The 16,765-nt window shown below is 38.5% G+C and overlaps 1 protein-coding gene across 2 annotated transcripts in view; it reads right to left on the reverse strand.

Moving 5' to 3' along the window:
* Dpy19l1 (dpy-19 like C-mannosyltransferase 1) overlaps positions 1-16,765 on the reverse strand; it is an 85,086-nt gene that overhangs the window by 16,111 nt on the left and 52,210 nt on the right. For both annotated transcript variants that reach the window (XM_045161854.1, XM_045161852.1), the window contains exons 11-15: positions 11,062-11,148; positions 8,951-9,010; positions 7,160-7,240; positions 2,708-2,809; positions 614-685 (exon numbers count right to left, since the gene is read on the reverse strand). In XM_045161854.1, coding sequence (XP_045017789.1) covers positions 614-685; positions 2,708-2,809; positions 7,160-7,240; positions 8,951-9,010; positions 11,062-11,148 — 402 coding nt within the window. The remainder of the gene's footprint in view (positions 1-613; positions 686-2,707; positions 2,810-7,159; positions 7,241-8,950; positions 9,011-11,061; positions 11,149-16,765) is intronic.

Below are 16,765 nucleotides of genomic sequence, written 5' to 3' on the forward strand. Positions count from 1 at the left end.
CATCATCCATGATGTACTGTTGATGGGCCCAGTACTATGCAGGTCCTAGGCAGGCCATCACCTCTTTTTTTGACCACAGATTAACCTTAATTCATCCCCTTGAGATACATGTAGTGACAGAGTTCAGAAACTACTTAAACAATAAAATATCTCACATGTTCTACAAAGAAGCCCGAAACTTCTCAGGCTTGATTTATACCTGGGATCAGAACTACATTGTCAAAGACAATGTAGATTCCTTAAACAAGTTATGTATCAATATGCTGTCAGTCTCACTTTTGTCTTTTGACTAATAATGAACCCAATTTAGAAGTTACTGAAAACTGCACCTATCAAAGCAGATAGTAATATTGTAGGAAATTCTACAAAGTCAATAACTGACAGAGATAAAACCAAGCTATCTTGGGGTAACATGGTTTCTAGTCATGTCTTCCACAATACATGAGTATAAAGACTTCAGCCTTCCCATCCTTAGCTCTATTTTAAGCTACAACATAGCAGAACATCTCAATAAATCAATTCAAAATGCTGATTATCATGCAACCAAGTATACACAATTACTACAGAGTCAGGAAATTGCTTAATTGTAAGAGCTTTTAAATGACAGACATACCTTTCTAACAATTGCAATAAACACAACAAGAACAACCGGAAGCAGCAGTGTCTTCGTGTATCTCACAGGAGTCTAAAAATCAGAACCACTTTGTTTGAGGGAGCATTTTAGTTAAAAAACTTTCCTTTCAAAGAGTGATACAGGCAATTTTTTTAAAGTATAAGTAGAAAAACAGGAACATTCATTCATCCACTGACTCCCATCAATATTAAAGTGTATTTCCAAAGAATAAATTCCACCCGTGTTGAGTTGAAAACAGTAAAAAAGATACTTGTATGAAAGGTACATAGAAATTATTCACTTTTTGCATATTACTTGTCTAACTAATGAGCCCCACTCATTATTCATCCCTGGCAAGCAGAGCTTCTTTAAAGGGAATAAGCTGTCCTATATATTTTACCAAATATACTAATCATCATTATTTCATTCACACAAAAATATATGCAAATACACACCAAATAATAGTTAATGCTTATGATGGGAATAAAAAGACAATTTTACATATTTAGCAACAGATAAAAAGTATATGTGTATATAAGTAATATAATGTATAATATAAATAAATGTGTGCATGTGTATGTATGGATATGCTAGGGCCTCTTGCCATTGCAAATGAATGCCAGATGCTTGTGCCACTTTTTGTGTCCAGCTTATGTGAGTGGAAATGTATTTAATAACAAGTCCTGAATAATGCAATACTGTGTGCCTTTCAAATACCTTTCCATACCCAAACGATTGTTAAAATGTTGCTCTCTCCTTTCTGTGTGTAATTACAGGTAACTAAGATTTCTCACTTTGTTTACTCCATTATACATTTTAAACATCATTCATGTCAGCATGGTGTTTTGTCAGGAAATCTCATGTGGAGCCTAGCCCTTCTCCCTCCTATATGAAGTGACAGCATGGCCCTGAATTCAGGTATCATGGAGATCAGGAAGAGCACACTGAGAAGAGTCTGGCTGCTCTGTTCAAGATGAATGAAGTCACTGTACGCCTCAACAAGTAATTTCTTTTATCATAGAACTGACAATTAATGTTATGTTAGAGTAGAGGCCTGATATCTTCAGTAATTTTAAGGGATTTCCACTGCATCTTAATTCTCCAATTATATTTACCTTTTATTTGCCACTTTCTTGAGGGAGTTTTGATTACTATGACAGGCATTTTAATATCTTACAAGGTCTTCTTCCTTTGATTCTTTTACTATCATTTGTGTGCCTTCTATCAGCCATTATGATCAAAATCATAAACATAATAAAATCTCACAATGACCAACAAGTAAGAGTTGACACTAAAGTCTGCTGGTCTGGCCCTCGAGATTGTGGAAGACACATGAGTATGTCAATAATGTAGTGCTGGCCAGTTTAATCCTTAACACATACAGTCTTGGAGGAAAATATATCACAGACAGTAAAATACAATAAGCTAATGCAACACAGATGGTAGTCAAAAGGCAAACGTACTTGTTTAATTAAACAAACCAGTTCACAAAATATTGGAACTAATATTTTACTTAAAATACAAAAGTGCTTTTCTATGTATAACCTCACTTCGTTTTCACAATATCTGTCTGTGACATACTATTACAAACTGTTAAGCTATAACACAAAGAACAAGAGTTGCTTGTTCAAGTCCATTAGTGCACAGTTTAGACTTCTGCCTCACAATGCTCTAACCACCACTCTAGGTTTCTCTGTACACATCTGAATCACGTTCTTTTAGAAAGAGAAATGTTGGAATGAAAACTTGTGCTCAGTGATATTTAAAAGCCATAAGATCATTCAAATAACCACAAAATGAATGGAAATGTAATTCAGCTTGGCTGAATTAATGCTATCTCTAAAAAGAGGCAACCTGAAATGGCTCTGTGTTCACTCATCCAAAAAACTGTGGATAGTCTGAATGCATACTTCCAGATTATCAAGGTATAAAAGGTTACGCATAAATATATAAGTAGAAATGCCTTTTACTAAGCTGCATGCCTTTCCTCTAAACTGAGATAGAACACATACAGAACCTAAAATAACAGGACACACTTTATAAAAAATGAATGGACTAAAACCGAGAGAAACCAAGCTAAAAATCGTATGTTACCTCCTTTTCCATGAAGTCAAACTCTGCTGCACAGGTGTACAATAATGTGTCAAAATCCTTATAACTGAAGAATTTTGATGTTAATAAGTTGCCAATATGTGCCTAGAAAAAAAATCAAGTGAGGCATCATTATACCAAGTCAAATACTATAGTTATGTATCTTAATCTTAATACTATCTAAAAATAGTTTTCTCTGCATTATAAGGCCCATTGTTCTGATACTGGGGTTCTGTTAAAGTTCTTATCCTCCTACACTGGACATTCTTTGGCTAACAGTTTCTACATTACACTCTGATCACCACGGAAGGCTTGTGGCCCTTGCTCACTGTGCTTGACTTGGTGAAACAGGCTGTCTCCCCTCCCCCTTGCTTGTGGGCTTGGGAACTCAGATTTCTCTCAACAACATAGGGAAACTGGCTAAGGAATACAGGGAATATTGATTTTCAATTCTGGAAAGGTGACTAAGAAGGCTGTTTGGTGGTAGTAGAAATGTATAAAAGACACCTTGACTGATAACCAACTCTTGTAATTTTTTACATGTTACCAGGAGATCTCATGTGTACTGCCACATTTTCCTGCACCAACAGATGAGAATGGTAGAGCTATTTCACTTTTAAATTTTAAAAAAAAAGCTCAAAATATAAATATTTGTCAAACTTCCAAGTTATGGTTATCTTAAAAAGCAAGGAAGAAGAAAAGAGGAAATTAGATCTGAGACACACCACACAACGGAGAAACATGGTGATAACACAGCATAGGAGTGATGTGAATGTGATGAACTCTGCATTTAGGGGGAAGAGATACAGGCTGATAAACTTAAGAAATCAGCAGGCGAATATATAGTACCTAAAATAGCATGAGAAAACCAATCTCCAGTAAAATGGAAGTAAAAAGCCTAGTAAACTGATAGCTTCCATATACATAATGAGCTTAATCAAAGGACAGATGCTCATATAATACACTCATTATCTTCTCTATACAACACAAACTTTAAACAAAAAGTGAAAATATAAGAATAAAAGAAAATAAACAGATAGATTTGAAACAAATATACAAGTAGAAGATAGGCATGGCTTTAAAAGTCCTTGTGAGCAGAAAATTAATAATTTAAAATTTATTAAGATTTAGATAAAACAGAAGGTCATAAGTTAGTCAATTTGTAAAATATACCACAGGCATAACTTACAGGTAGTTTTCCGATTTGAAAACATTTATCAGAAAATAAGATTGGTAACAAGAGCATTTCTTTGAGCTTGAGAGATGGCTTAGCAGTTAAGGCACTTGCCTGCAAAGCTAAGGACCCAGGTTCAACTCTAAAGATCCCATGTAGGCCAGACACACAAGGTGATACAAGCACAAGGTCCACATGCGCACGCATCTGGAGTTCAATCACAGTGGCTGGAGGCCCTGGCATGCCAATTCTCTCTCCCCCTCTCTCTCTCGCTCATAAAAAAAGAGTATTTTCCTTCAAGCACTATCTCACATACAAAAAATTATCTCAGAAATAGAGAAAATAATAATGATTACCAGAGGCTGGAGAAAAGAAGAAGGGGAAGAAGGAGAGAGGTTAGTGAAAGGATGTATAATTATGATCACACAAATGGATTAAACCCAAGAAACCTGTTGTCTGATAAAGTGAGCGCTGTTAGTAACAACTGACTATTCTCTTGAACAATGCAAGGCCAAGTGGATATTAAGCACTTGTGCTACAAAAATATGTTAACCATGCGAAGACATTAGTTTCTAGCTGGCTAGATTTTGCCCTTCCATAATGAATACATGCTTCAAAGCATGATTTATACATGATAAACAAAAACTTCGCTTTTCAAATCGTAACAGAACATAAAAAGATAGTTTCTCAGATATGCATATATAACACTGAATCCCTACTGGAAGAGGTGATGGTGACAGAAAGTGCTCTGCATCCTGCTGGGGGAGAAAAGTCATCAGTGGTCTTAGCCAGCAGTGGGTCCTGGCAGTTGGACCGCTAAGCAGATCTGCCCATTAGTACAACAGTGACACTGTTCGGGTAACCAGCAACTCTCAGATTGAATTTGAGGCCCATTCCATAGGACAGAATTCATGCCTTATACTGAAAACCTAGCCAAAACCCTAAATTTAAGGTCATGAGACTAAGGGGGGAAAGTTACATGGATATATTATGCCTACCAAATTGCATATATTACTGCTGCTCTCACTTTTGGTCAGAAAAGTTTCTCTTGTCAGGTGGCAGTGACTGCTGGGGAGACTCAAAACTTGTCAAAGTGCCAAGAAGTGACAGAGGAGCAATGAACACTACATGAGACAGCTCTACCACAGCTACTTGAAGACTACAGAGGAAGTGAAGGAAGTGGCAGACAGAATGTAGGAGCCAAAGATGGAAAAGAGTACTTTGGAAGCAATATTGGTAAAAGCAGCAAACTAAGCTGGAAATTAAGGTGAAAGCCTGTATGCCAGAGTTTAAAGTTGAAATCCCAAAAAGAAGATGGGCACCCTCGTTATGCATCAGCTTTATAGTGACAGTTTGGAACTAAGATACCCATTTAGGTGACAGGTGGTTTTCAAAAAACTGGAGGAATGGAAAGTTGCACACTTATCAAAGAGACCCCATCATCTCTACAAACACACAGCTGATTGGATGATGGTACGAATGTTCAGGGAAAAGTCAAGGGTTGTGGGAGGTAGACACACACACAACTCCCCCCCTCAAAAAAAACATAAGAGAGTCAGGTGTAGTGACGCACGCCTTTAATCCCAGCATTTGGGAGGCAGAGGTAGGAGGATTGCCATGAGTGTGAGGCCACCCTGAGACTAGTGAATTCCAGGTCAGCATGAGCTAAAGTGAGACCTTACCTTGAAAACCAAAACAAACAATCCCTTCAGCCCCCAAAAACAAAAACTAAGATATATCTGCAATCCAGCTATTAAAGCACTGCACATTATCCAAAAACCACCTAGCAAACCTACATAGCCCTAGAAGGATCCGTGGAGGAAGAAAATGGTACGTGTGGGTGTGTGTGTGTGTGTGTACGCACGCACAATGACAATAAATGGTAGCAATAAGTAGTAATGATGATAACATCAGCTATTATTTATTGGGCACTGACCACATGCTGTCCTGAATATGTGCTTGTTACTTAGGTAAACTGCCTGAACCCTCACAGGTAGAATGTGGCTATCAGGACTTCAATACACTTTGAAAAGTGAAGGGTGTTTGCTTAAGTTCCAGAACTCATCACGGAAGGAGGTAGACCAGGTAACATCAAGTGTCTGAGTCACAGGGCCTCATGGCTGGTCAAACTTCTACAAAGGAGAGCACTGACAGGGGGAGCCGGAATCCAAGGACTCACTAACATGTGGCCTGCATTTATCTTCAAGGACAAGCAAGGAAGAAGATAATCTTTCTTAGAGGCTAGGTGGCCCTGCCATTCTCCTCTTTTGATCAATGTCAAAATTAAGACTTATGAATTAATGCTGTTTGTCAATGTTACATATTTCTAGAAAAACGGAAGTTATAATTTATTCCTTGTTTGGAAATCACTGTGGCTACAGAACCATGCTTACTTCTTCCTAGATCATGATGCTGTGACTGAAAAGATAAGTTACTTTAATTTGAATCAGTATAATAATTGATTTCTTCACAATAACACATAAATTCCACACATCTGACGCTGGAGTTACTTTACTTTTTTCCTGCTAATTCCCTGCACCCCAGCTGACAACATCACCTTCCAGCTCTCATTGCAGAGCCGGCTTCTGAACCCTTCCCTGATTCTCCTCCTGTGTGTTTCTGCAGCACTCTAAACTGACTACATTTTTAACCACAGGCTTCATTACCTTCATTATGTTTAACTGTTGGTAGCCCCTAGTGTGATTAAAACATCAAAATAAAGCAGGCAAAACAATTAATCATGGGAAGAATCCTTAAAAATATAAAACAGAAATCTTACCATTTTATTTTCTCTCCTAGCCCAACAACAAAACCAGCAAAAGCTTCTCTCTTGAACTAAATTCCTGTAGCAGCTTATAAATAACTACTAACAGCTCTGAGGAGAAAGCTGATATTGGAGAGAAAGCTGACATTGGGGAGCACGTCTAGCTATGGCTCCAGCCAAAGTTTCTGGATAGAATTCCAAATGGCACAGTAAAGGAGTCAGAAAAGGCTATAGAGAACCCCAAATTTGTGTTTTAATCTCTAGAGCTTCCTTGTTTTATATTTCCCCAATTTTTATGATGTAAACAGATAGCAAAGGGGAACTGTTTCAAGAAATTAATTTTGGAGATTGAAAAAATGGCATACATAAACACATTTGTTTTCTTATATTAAAGATAAAATAATAACTGAAAACACTTCATCTTGAAACTTGACCTAAGTAATGGGCCTTTAATAACTAAAATGATTCACAAGTACACAGTTTTCAAGTCTTCTCATTTAAAGCACAATGCACTTACATCATCTGCAATGCCAAAGATCCTAGATGTCAAGTACTTGAGAACTACAGTTCCAAATAACCAGACACATCCTTGGATGACCTACAAAAGGGAAACAAAACAAAACTAACTTTGATGTTTTGAGCCCCCTAGCCTAGGGAAATAATAAATCTGTAATTGCACATGTGAAACTATGTCTCCCAAAGAAAAGTGCTAAAACATATCTTGACTTGAAATAAAGGATGCTACTCTGAAATCAAGTGTTATGACTAAAGTAAAAATGAATGTACACACAAGGGGTGCACACAGGGAGGAGGTGGCTTGATGGAAAAACGACTTGCCACACCAGTCTGAAGACCTGGGTTTGGATACCCAGCACCCACACCAAATGCTGGGTGAACATGGTGGCCTGTAATCCCAGCACTCAGGAGGCAGAGACAAGGATCCTCGGGGCAAGCTGGCTCTACAACTAGCTGAATCAACAAGCTCTGGGTTCAAATGTACACAAAGTGGAAAGCAATTGAGGAAGACATCTAAGGTCAACCTCTTGCCTCCACACACTCAAATGCACATGTAACCAGCACACGTATGTGCCCAAATAGATATGTACACAAACACAAAGACATACATGTGCAAAAAATACAATCTTACCAGAAAAAAATCATTTACTTATATTTTATCAGACTTAAGCAGGAATTGCATTGCAATTTTTCTGTTACCAATGGTTTGTTAGATATGACTTGCTCCTCAGAAGAAACATGTCAGTAATAAGATACAACAAATTCTTTGGCTATTAATCCCAAATTACTCTCAACTTGCATGGTGGTTTGAACATAAAATGACTTGTGTGATTCAATACTTAACTCCCAGTTGGTGGTGCTGTATGGGAAAGGCATGGAACCTCTAGGAATTGCAGAGCGGGAGAGAGAAGGGTGGTGATAGGCAGTTAGAGAAAGGAATCTGAGTCACGAGGAGATCACGGTGACCTTATCCTGTCTTGGTCCTAAAAGCCCTAGACACAAGAAGCTGCCCCACTCTAACAGCCTGCAGCCAAGGCTACTAATGAGCAAATGTTTCTGTGCTCAGGGCCTGAGGCGGAGGGAATCCATACCAGAATCCCATTTCTGTATTTGTGCACAGAAGCAGAGTATCCTGTCCACTATTACCTAAGAATACATGGACAGGTGAGACCCTATGGAAATATACATGATGTAGACCGCAGAAGGGGCCATGATTCTAGATATACACGGTGGTTAGACAGAGATCAGAGGCTATCAGAGGCCCCTCCCCACCCCAAGGGGAGCATCTGCTTCCTTTCTCCTTTGACTGAATAAAACCTGCTTGCTGACCATAACTCCTACACTCTAGTTCGTCACTGGGTGGAAAGAATGTGTGAACTCCTGAGCCAAGGCTTTGCCTCCTCCTGAAGCAGAATCACTGGGCGAGGCCCTAAGCTGCTGCAGTCCAGCACCACTTGCTCTCCCTCCTCCTGCTGAAGAGAAGCCGTGACACCAGTTGTTTGTTCCTGCCGTGCTTCCCTCACTGTGATGACACTTCCCTTCAAAACTGTAAGTCGAAATAAACTCCTTCCTTAAGCTGCTTCTGCTCAGGTACTTTGCCCAAGCAATGAGAAAGTAACTAATATGACTTGCTGCATTTGATAAAGAGAGTAACTTGTACATTAGTAAGTAAGCTCTAATATATTATAAAATTATTAGGTATTTGATATCGGTGTGTGTATGATTTCTTAAAGAAAAAGAAACAGAGCAAAAGATATATTTGAGAGTAAAGTATGCATAGGCTGGTTCTTACCCATAAGCTAAGATCAGATACATTCATTTTTAGAAGACGTGGTTTCATGGCCAACATTCCCTGAGCAGAGAACATAACAGTCAATTCTATATTTAGGTAACAATTCATCTGAATAATTATATTTTGAAGGATCTAAAACTTAGCACTTTACTGATGTTTCACACAGTATTACCAGATAGTCATTCCTGTAGTCACTGATTTAAAAGATACTTTAACCAAAAACAAAAATGTATTATGACAGTTTGTGATTTTGTAAACTTGAAGAGAATCACCATAATCTAGTTAACCTACATGAACTAAGAGGTATGTAACGACTTCATAAATTTAAATAGTGTTCAAATAGGCATACTAATTCTTGGAATGAAGTACAGATGAGATTTTGATAACTCAACAAAATACTTCTGTGCCAAATTTGAAGTCTTTCCAGATACATAGGCTCCCAAGTATTTTAGAGTATAAAACCTACTTCAAACTTGGCAAAAAAAAAAAAAAATGAAAGCATAAATTCTTGAACTCATATTAACTCTTTTCAGAACACTCAAAGCCACAAAATGCAGTGTTATTTTTTCAAAATTATTAAATGCAAATAAGTTTATGTGAATGTGCATTATTACACCAATTAATTAAATATATACTTAATGCATATTGAAGACATGCCTCAGAGCCTATTGTTTGAGAGAAAGGATATAAAGAGGCAGAGAGAGAGAGTGAGAGAGAGAATGGGTGCAGCAGGGCCTTTAGCCGCTACAGATGAACTCCAGATGCGTGCTTGCCCTGCGCACATGTGCAACATTGCACACTTGTGTCACTGTGAGTCTGGCTATGTGGGACCTGGGGATTCGAACATGAGCTCTTAGGCTTTGCGGGCAAGTGCCTTAGCTGCTAAGACATTTATCTAGCCCTTGTTGCTCACTTTTGTTCCTAACTACACTTGGGTCACAGAATAGAAAGGAGCTGAGGTCCATATGTGGAAAAAGAGTATTTCTGGGAAGTGAACTTTTAAATAGTTATTTGTGAGACAGGAAAAATAAACATGAATCCCAAGATTTGTTAATAGTTCCTAGAAAATAAATAAAGCAAAGTGATCTAAGTGAGCTAACTGTTTAGTCTAAAACTAGTGCACAGGGCACATTCCAGTGGGGACACTGCAGTGTATGTTTCTCTTTGAGAACCTAGCCTGAACCCAAGTCTGTATTCTACAGATACAAAAAGTAACTGGCTTCACATCAGTGGAATGGTAAAGCCCATTGACAAAAGGGATAGTCTAAATTCAAGAATGCTTTTATATTTATACTGAAAGTGGAAAGAGAAAAAGGAAACAATGAGGAAAGCTCAATCCCTGGGAAAAAAAAAAAAAAAAAAAAAAGAAAGAAAGAAAAAAAAAAAAACGTGATCCAAAAGCTGAGGGATCCTAGCTACAGATGACTGGGCTTCTGCATGAGAAGGAAAATACTTAGTAGCAGAGGCCAGTAAGTTAAAAAGGACATATAAAAGAAAGAGAAAGGAAGGGAGGAGGGTACTTAATAGGTTGGTATTGTATATATGTAAGTACAATGATTGAGATGGGGAGGTAATCTGATGGAGAATGGAATGCCAAAGGGGAAAGTGTGGGGGGGAGGGTATTACCATGGGATTTTTTTTTAATAATCATGGAAAATGTTAATAAAAACTAAATTTTAAAAAAAAAGCTGAGGGAAAAAAATGATAAAGCAGATTCAGGCCATAGAAGGCAAGGTCTGCCAAGCATGGTGGTGCATGTCTTTAATCTTGGCACATTTTGGCTGAGGTTGGGGGATCACTCTGAGTTTAAGGTCAGCCATGGCTACAGAACGAATTCTAGATCAATTTGAGCTAGCTTGAAATCATGCCTCAAAAGAAAAAAAAAAAAAGGCAAGGTGCTATGCATTTTCTGATGTAACTTCATTGTGAGTCTTTATTTTCTCCTGCTTTTAAAATAGGAACTTGAAAATAAAATGAGAACTTCAATGCTCTGTCACAGATATCTGCAACATTTGAGAATGGTCCTATGGAAACAACTCATGAATTCCAAGCCAGTGAAGAAAAAAAAAAGTGATACTATTCATTTCAGAAACAGCCATAGGGACACTTACCCAAATCACTGCCAAGGAGGAAGCATAATAAGATGTTAATAACATTGAGTTCCCAAACATCAAAACAAAACACAGTGCAAGAGAAATCTAGAAAAATTGAAGAAAAATACAATTAGTACACAACACCAATTTCTATTTTCAAGACTGCATCACTCCATGATCAACAGAATTCAAACTATTCAAAGGGGAATATTCACAGTATACAGCCCACAAGTCAACCTCAAACAGCCACCAACAGCTTCTTAGGTACCCTCAAGATGAGGACATTCTAGTTTATATTTTGTGTATAAGCTACAAGTGAGGAACTACCTTAAGGTACCCTATTTCATGTCCAACTCTTCTTTAATATATTTTATTTATTTATTACAGGAGAGGCAGAAAGAGAGAGAGAGACGGACAGACAATGGACATGCCAGGTTCTCTAGCCACTGCAACTGAACTCTAGACACATGTACCACCCTTGTGTGTCTGGCTTACATGGGTCCTGAGGAATTGAATTTATGTCTATTGGCTTTGCAGGCAAATGCCTTAAATGCTAAGCTATTTATCCAGCCCTCATACTCTATCAATCCAAACCAACCTACACATTCTATTTAAGAACTGAAGAGTGGACCCTGTGGTTAAGGTGCTTGCCCGCAATGCCTAATAATCCGAGTTTGAATCCCCAGTACCCAAGTAGAGCCAGATATAGCATCTGGAGTTCATCTGCAGCAGCCAGATGACCTGGCATGCCCACTTTCTCTGTCTCCCTGTGCTTAAAAATAAAATATATTAAAAACCGAACAGTGAGTTTTCTACTCTACAGATTATTATTTAATTGGTCATCTCAGTTTTCACTGTACAACCATTTCCCCCTTCCTAGTATATACGATAAGCCTCCTTCGGCATGCATCTTATGTACCTGCCCATTCATTTTCATAGCTAAATTTCCAGAAGTGAAGTTGATGGATCAAGAACACTCAGACACTTCAAACACTGATGAACTACTCCACAAAAAGTGGCACCAACTCACTCTCCAATCATCAGGCATGGAAGTTCCTGGTGACACACAAACTGACTCACACAGTGTATTCATTATCCTTTGAAAAAAGCTCAAGGCTGGAGAGATGGCTCAGCAGTTAAAGGCACTTGCAAAGCCAGTGAATCCTGGTTGAATTCCGCAGTGCCCATGCAAAGGCAGATGCACAAAGTGTATCCACTTGTGGTAGCTAGAGGCCCTGGCATACCCATTTCTCTCTCTCTCACTTCCTGCCTGTCTCTCTCTCTCTCTCTCCCTCTCACAAATAAATAAAATATTTAAAAAACCCTTTCCAATCACAAATCACACTCTCATATTTCCTTGGTTACAAGTTCAACAAACAAACAAACAAAAAATCTGTAGAGTGTGCAGCGAATTTACTGTTTTTTAAGGCATCAGTAGACTAAGTGTTTTTCAAGGGTACAATCGTTTAGTCTATGTTTTATTCCATCTACTAGCTTAAAATATGCTATATGACACATAGAAACTTATTAAATATACCCAAAAGGCCTTAATTGACACAGCTAAGAGAATCTTCTCCGTTCTGAGGCTCAAGTGATGAGAAGGACAATTATGCGCAGTCATGCGGCTTTGGGCGTCCTCACTGCGACCCAGGGTGCTACATGTGCCATTATCAAGGTGAAATGTTGTACATATATTCCTGGTAACGCTGCTCGTGTCAAATCTGCTTTACAAGACCCACAGGAACACAGATAGACCATGTCAGATACTACTGCGCCATTCGGTGAACAATGCTGGAGTGATCTCAGTCAGCTCCTGCTCAGATGGTCCTGAGACAATCGAACCCTATCTACCTGCGTTCCCTCAAAGGCTCTCTAAGGCCTTGAAGTCTACAAGACTGGAAACCCCAATGGCGTCCAGTTTGTTGCATGCCCACTTTCTCCTAACTCCTTGCTTTTACTCTTTCTCCCCAACATTTTCTTCCTGCACTGTCTTCCTATACTCCATCAATGCACTTTCAGGGACCCTTAGGTCGTCCTCCCTCTGGGAGGGATTCTAACTGTAATTACTCTACAGCCCTGTTAAGACAGAAGTAAAGACTGGCTGGTCACTGTCCTCTTTCCTCTGTCAGCAGTTATAGTGCCTTCTGAAGAGGGAGGGGAATAAAAAGGGAGTCAGGTAGCTTTGGAAGGTAGTTTAGGGTGACTGAGCCCCAAAAGTAAAGGCAGGACTATCTGCCTTCACAATCTCCACTTTGCAAAAGATCAAAAGATGACCTGACTGCAAGAGTTCCCTGGATCCATTTTTCAACAACCTGAGCCCTTCCTGCAAGGGAGATCCACTTTCCTAGAATTTAAATGTAATCATGGTACTGTGATAGGTCAAGTGCAACCCCCTGAACTTTGCGCCATGGCTGGTCTCTTCCTGAGCCAGCCGTTCTCCCAGGACAATCAGCCCTCACTCTGACTCACCTGAGCTGAAGGTAAAACCCACCACAATAAGGTTATATACATAGACCTTCACCAGGGGTGAGGGCTCTCTTGATTGCTCTCTTGGCTGGCTCCTGGTAAGCTTCTGATTCTGGTCAGCTTCTCTCGTCTCAGCCCAGGTGGGCAAGACAAGGGGAGACCCCCCCCCCCTTGCTCCAGCATGGGCTCACGACCCCACCTGCTCTGCACGTGACAGGAGCTCTCTGCACTACCTTCTCTTTCCTTCTCTTAATCTCATAGTCTCTGTAAATCTTAAAAATAATAATTAAAAAAAACCTTTCCAATCTACAAGGGAAACAAATTTACATCTTTGTTTCACTTTTTCCTTCTTTTCACAGTGGACAGAACATCTTTTACTTGCAGTATATATTGCTCTACATGTGAATATTTGAGCTTCCTATGCTTTTCTATTAGGCTTGATTATTTTCCATAAGATATATTATCATGAATGACAGGACACAGCCTCTTACCAAAAAACATGCCACAGCATTTTTCCCAGTTCACCTTTTATCATTTTAGCATGTTTGTATGACAGTCATTGTCTGTCTAAATTTTTTACGCTAATCTTAGTCATCATTTGTATCCTTTAGGTCTTTAGGATTTATCTCTATAATTTAAAGAGCACTTTAAAATTAAAAGCATTCATCTTTTCTCCTTGAAGTTTTACTTTTCATCCATATATTTAAATTTCCATGTGGATTTTATAATCAGCTTTAGTTTAAAAATAAATATTTCTATTAAAAATTAATGTAACGTACTACAGTATAAGAAAAAATATGGCCATCTCAATACAGAAAATCATTTGACAAAATTCAATACCATTCTATCAGAAAACACTTGAGGGCTGGAGAGATGGCTTAGCAGTTAAGACCTTTCCTGTGAAGCCTAAGGACCCCAGTTCGAGGCTCGATTCCCCAGGACCCACATTAGCCAGATGCACAAGGGGGTGCACGTGTCTGGAGTTCCTTTGCAGTGGCTGGAAGCCCTGGCGCACCCATTCTCTCTCTCTCTGCCTCTTTCATTCTCGATCTCTCTCATATAAATAAATAAGCAAAAAAATAAAAAATAAATAAAAGTAAAATAAAATGCTTGATAAGCTAGGTATGGTGGCATATGCCTTTAATCTTAGCACTTGGGAGGCAAAGGTAGGAGGATCACCATGAGTTTGAGGCCACCCTGAGACTACATAGTAAATTCCAGGACAGCCAAGGCTAGAGCAAGACCCTGCCTCAAAACCCTCCCCCCTGCAAAGAAAAGAAAGACAGCAAGCACTTGATAAACTAGGTGTGATGGTTTGAATCAGGTATTCTCTGTATACTCAGTGGTTCTGAATATTTGGTTCCCAACTCATGGTAATTTGGGAGGTGGAGCTTTACAGGAAGAGGTATGTTATTGGGGGTGGCCTTTGGGGTGTTACAACCAGCACCCCCTTAACAGAACTTGGCTAATTCTCCTGCTGCTGTGTGCCACCTGCTTTGTCAAGGAGGTGGTGTCCGGCCTCTGCTCTACCAATTTCCTCCTGCCGTCGGAGAGCTCCCTGGACTGTAAGCCAGAGTGGACAACTCTCCTCCCACCAGCTGCTTCTGGTTGGGTGTTTTGTTGCCACAGGAGCAGGTAACTGCAACATTAGAAACAGAAAGAAATAGGCTCAACTTTATAGAGAGTATGTAAGAAAATCTATAGCATTGTGGTAATCCATGTGGCAGACTAAAAGCTCTTCCTCAAAGACAAAAACAAGACATGCTAGAGTCATTTCAACTTAACATATTACCAGAAGTCTTAGAGAAATAAGGGAATAAAAGCAAACAGACTGGAAAGGAAAAAGTAAAATGTCTGTTCACAGATATTATTACTTCCTATAGGAAAAAAAGCATTAAAGTTGTTTATAAGTGTTTTAACAAATTCAGGGGGGCTTGAAGGTGGCTCAGTGGTTAAAGGCGCTTGTTTGCAAAGCTGTCAACCCAGGTTCAAGTCCCAATCCACCCACATAAACAACAATACAAGTGTCTGCCAGTCTTTTGCAGTGGCAAGAGGCCCTGGTGTGTGTGTGTGTGTATAAACACACTTGTGCAAATAAATAAAAATTGTGAAAAATCCTAACAAAAATTACAAAGTTAATATAAAAATTAATGGAATTTCTGTATACTAACAATCTAAAAAGAAAATCAAGAAAATAATTTTTAACAGTATCAGAAAGTATAAAAATACTCAGTAACTAGTTTAATTAAGGAGGTTTATAAGATTTATGCAAAGTAAACTGCAAATTATTACTGAAATAAATCCCATTCCTCCCATAAACTGTGTCCGTTTGGAAGTTCATCCCAGCAACATGACTGTGGGCGAGTCTATCACTATAACAGCTTAATGTAGAAAAACAACATGATTACACCATAGGTAAAGAAGAATCATGAGATAATTCAATATCTATTCATGGAGAAAAAGAAAAGCTCAGTAAACTATGAATAGAAAGAAATAACCTCAAATTGATAAAGAATATTTTCAAAAACATTTATAACTAGCATCACAGTTAATAATGGGAAGCCATAAAACTGGGAAGGGAGATATAAAACTGTCTTTCAGGTGGCATGACAGTTCATAAAGAATATCCAAAAAATCAATTAATCCTCCTAGAATTAGTAAGGAATTAGAGCTACACTGAACACAAGTTACTGTACAAAAGCTACTTACTTTGTCTTAAAGTGGTAATGAATAAGGTGGTATTGACATGAATAGCACACTGTCATCTACACTGAGCACACTGAGATGAAATATGTATAAGGCTAACACAAGACTCACAAAATCTATATAAGGAAAATTACAAAACATTGATGAAAATCCTCAAATAAATACTAAGTATGGGTTGGAAAGATTATTCAGTGGCTAAAGGTGCTTGCTTGTAAAGCCTACCATCCTCGTTCTATTCCCCAGCACCCACGTAAAGTTACATGCAGGAAGTGACACATGTATCTGGAGTTCATTTGCAGTGGTAAAAGGCCCTGGTGTGCCCGTTCATTCTGTCTCTCAAATAAGTAAGTAAATAAATAATTTAAAAAGAACTAAGTAAATTAAAAGATATTCTATATTAATGGATAGGAAAATACAATTGACATGATATCAGTTCTATCAACTTGATCTATTGAGTCAACACAATCTCAGTCACACCCCAGCAATAACTTTATAAATACTGACAAATTAATTCTAAAGTTCATATGGAAATATAAAGACAGTCAACTGA

Source organism: Jaculus jaculus, chromosome 11 (assembly GCF_020740685.1).
Source record: "Jaculus jaculus isolate mJacJac1 chromosome 11, mJacJac1.mat.Y.cur, whole genome shotgun sequence".
In the NCBI taxonomy this organism is placed as follows: Eukaryota; Metazoa; Chordata; class Mammalia; order Rodentia; family Dipodidae; genus Jaculus; species Jaculus jaculus.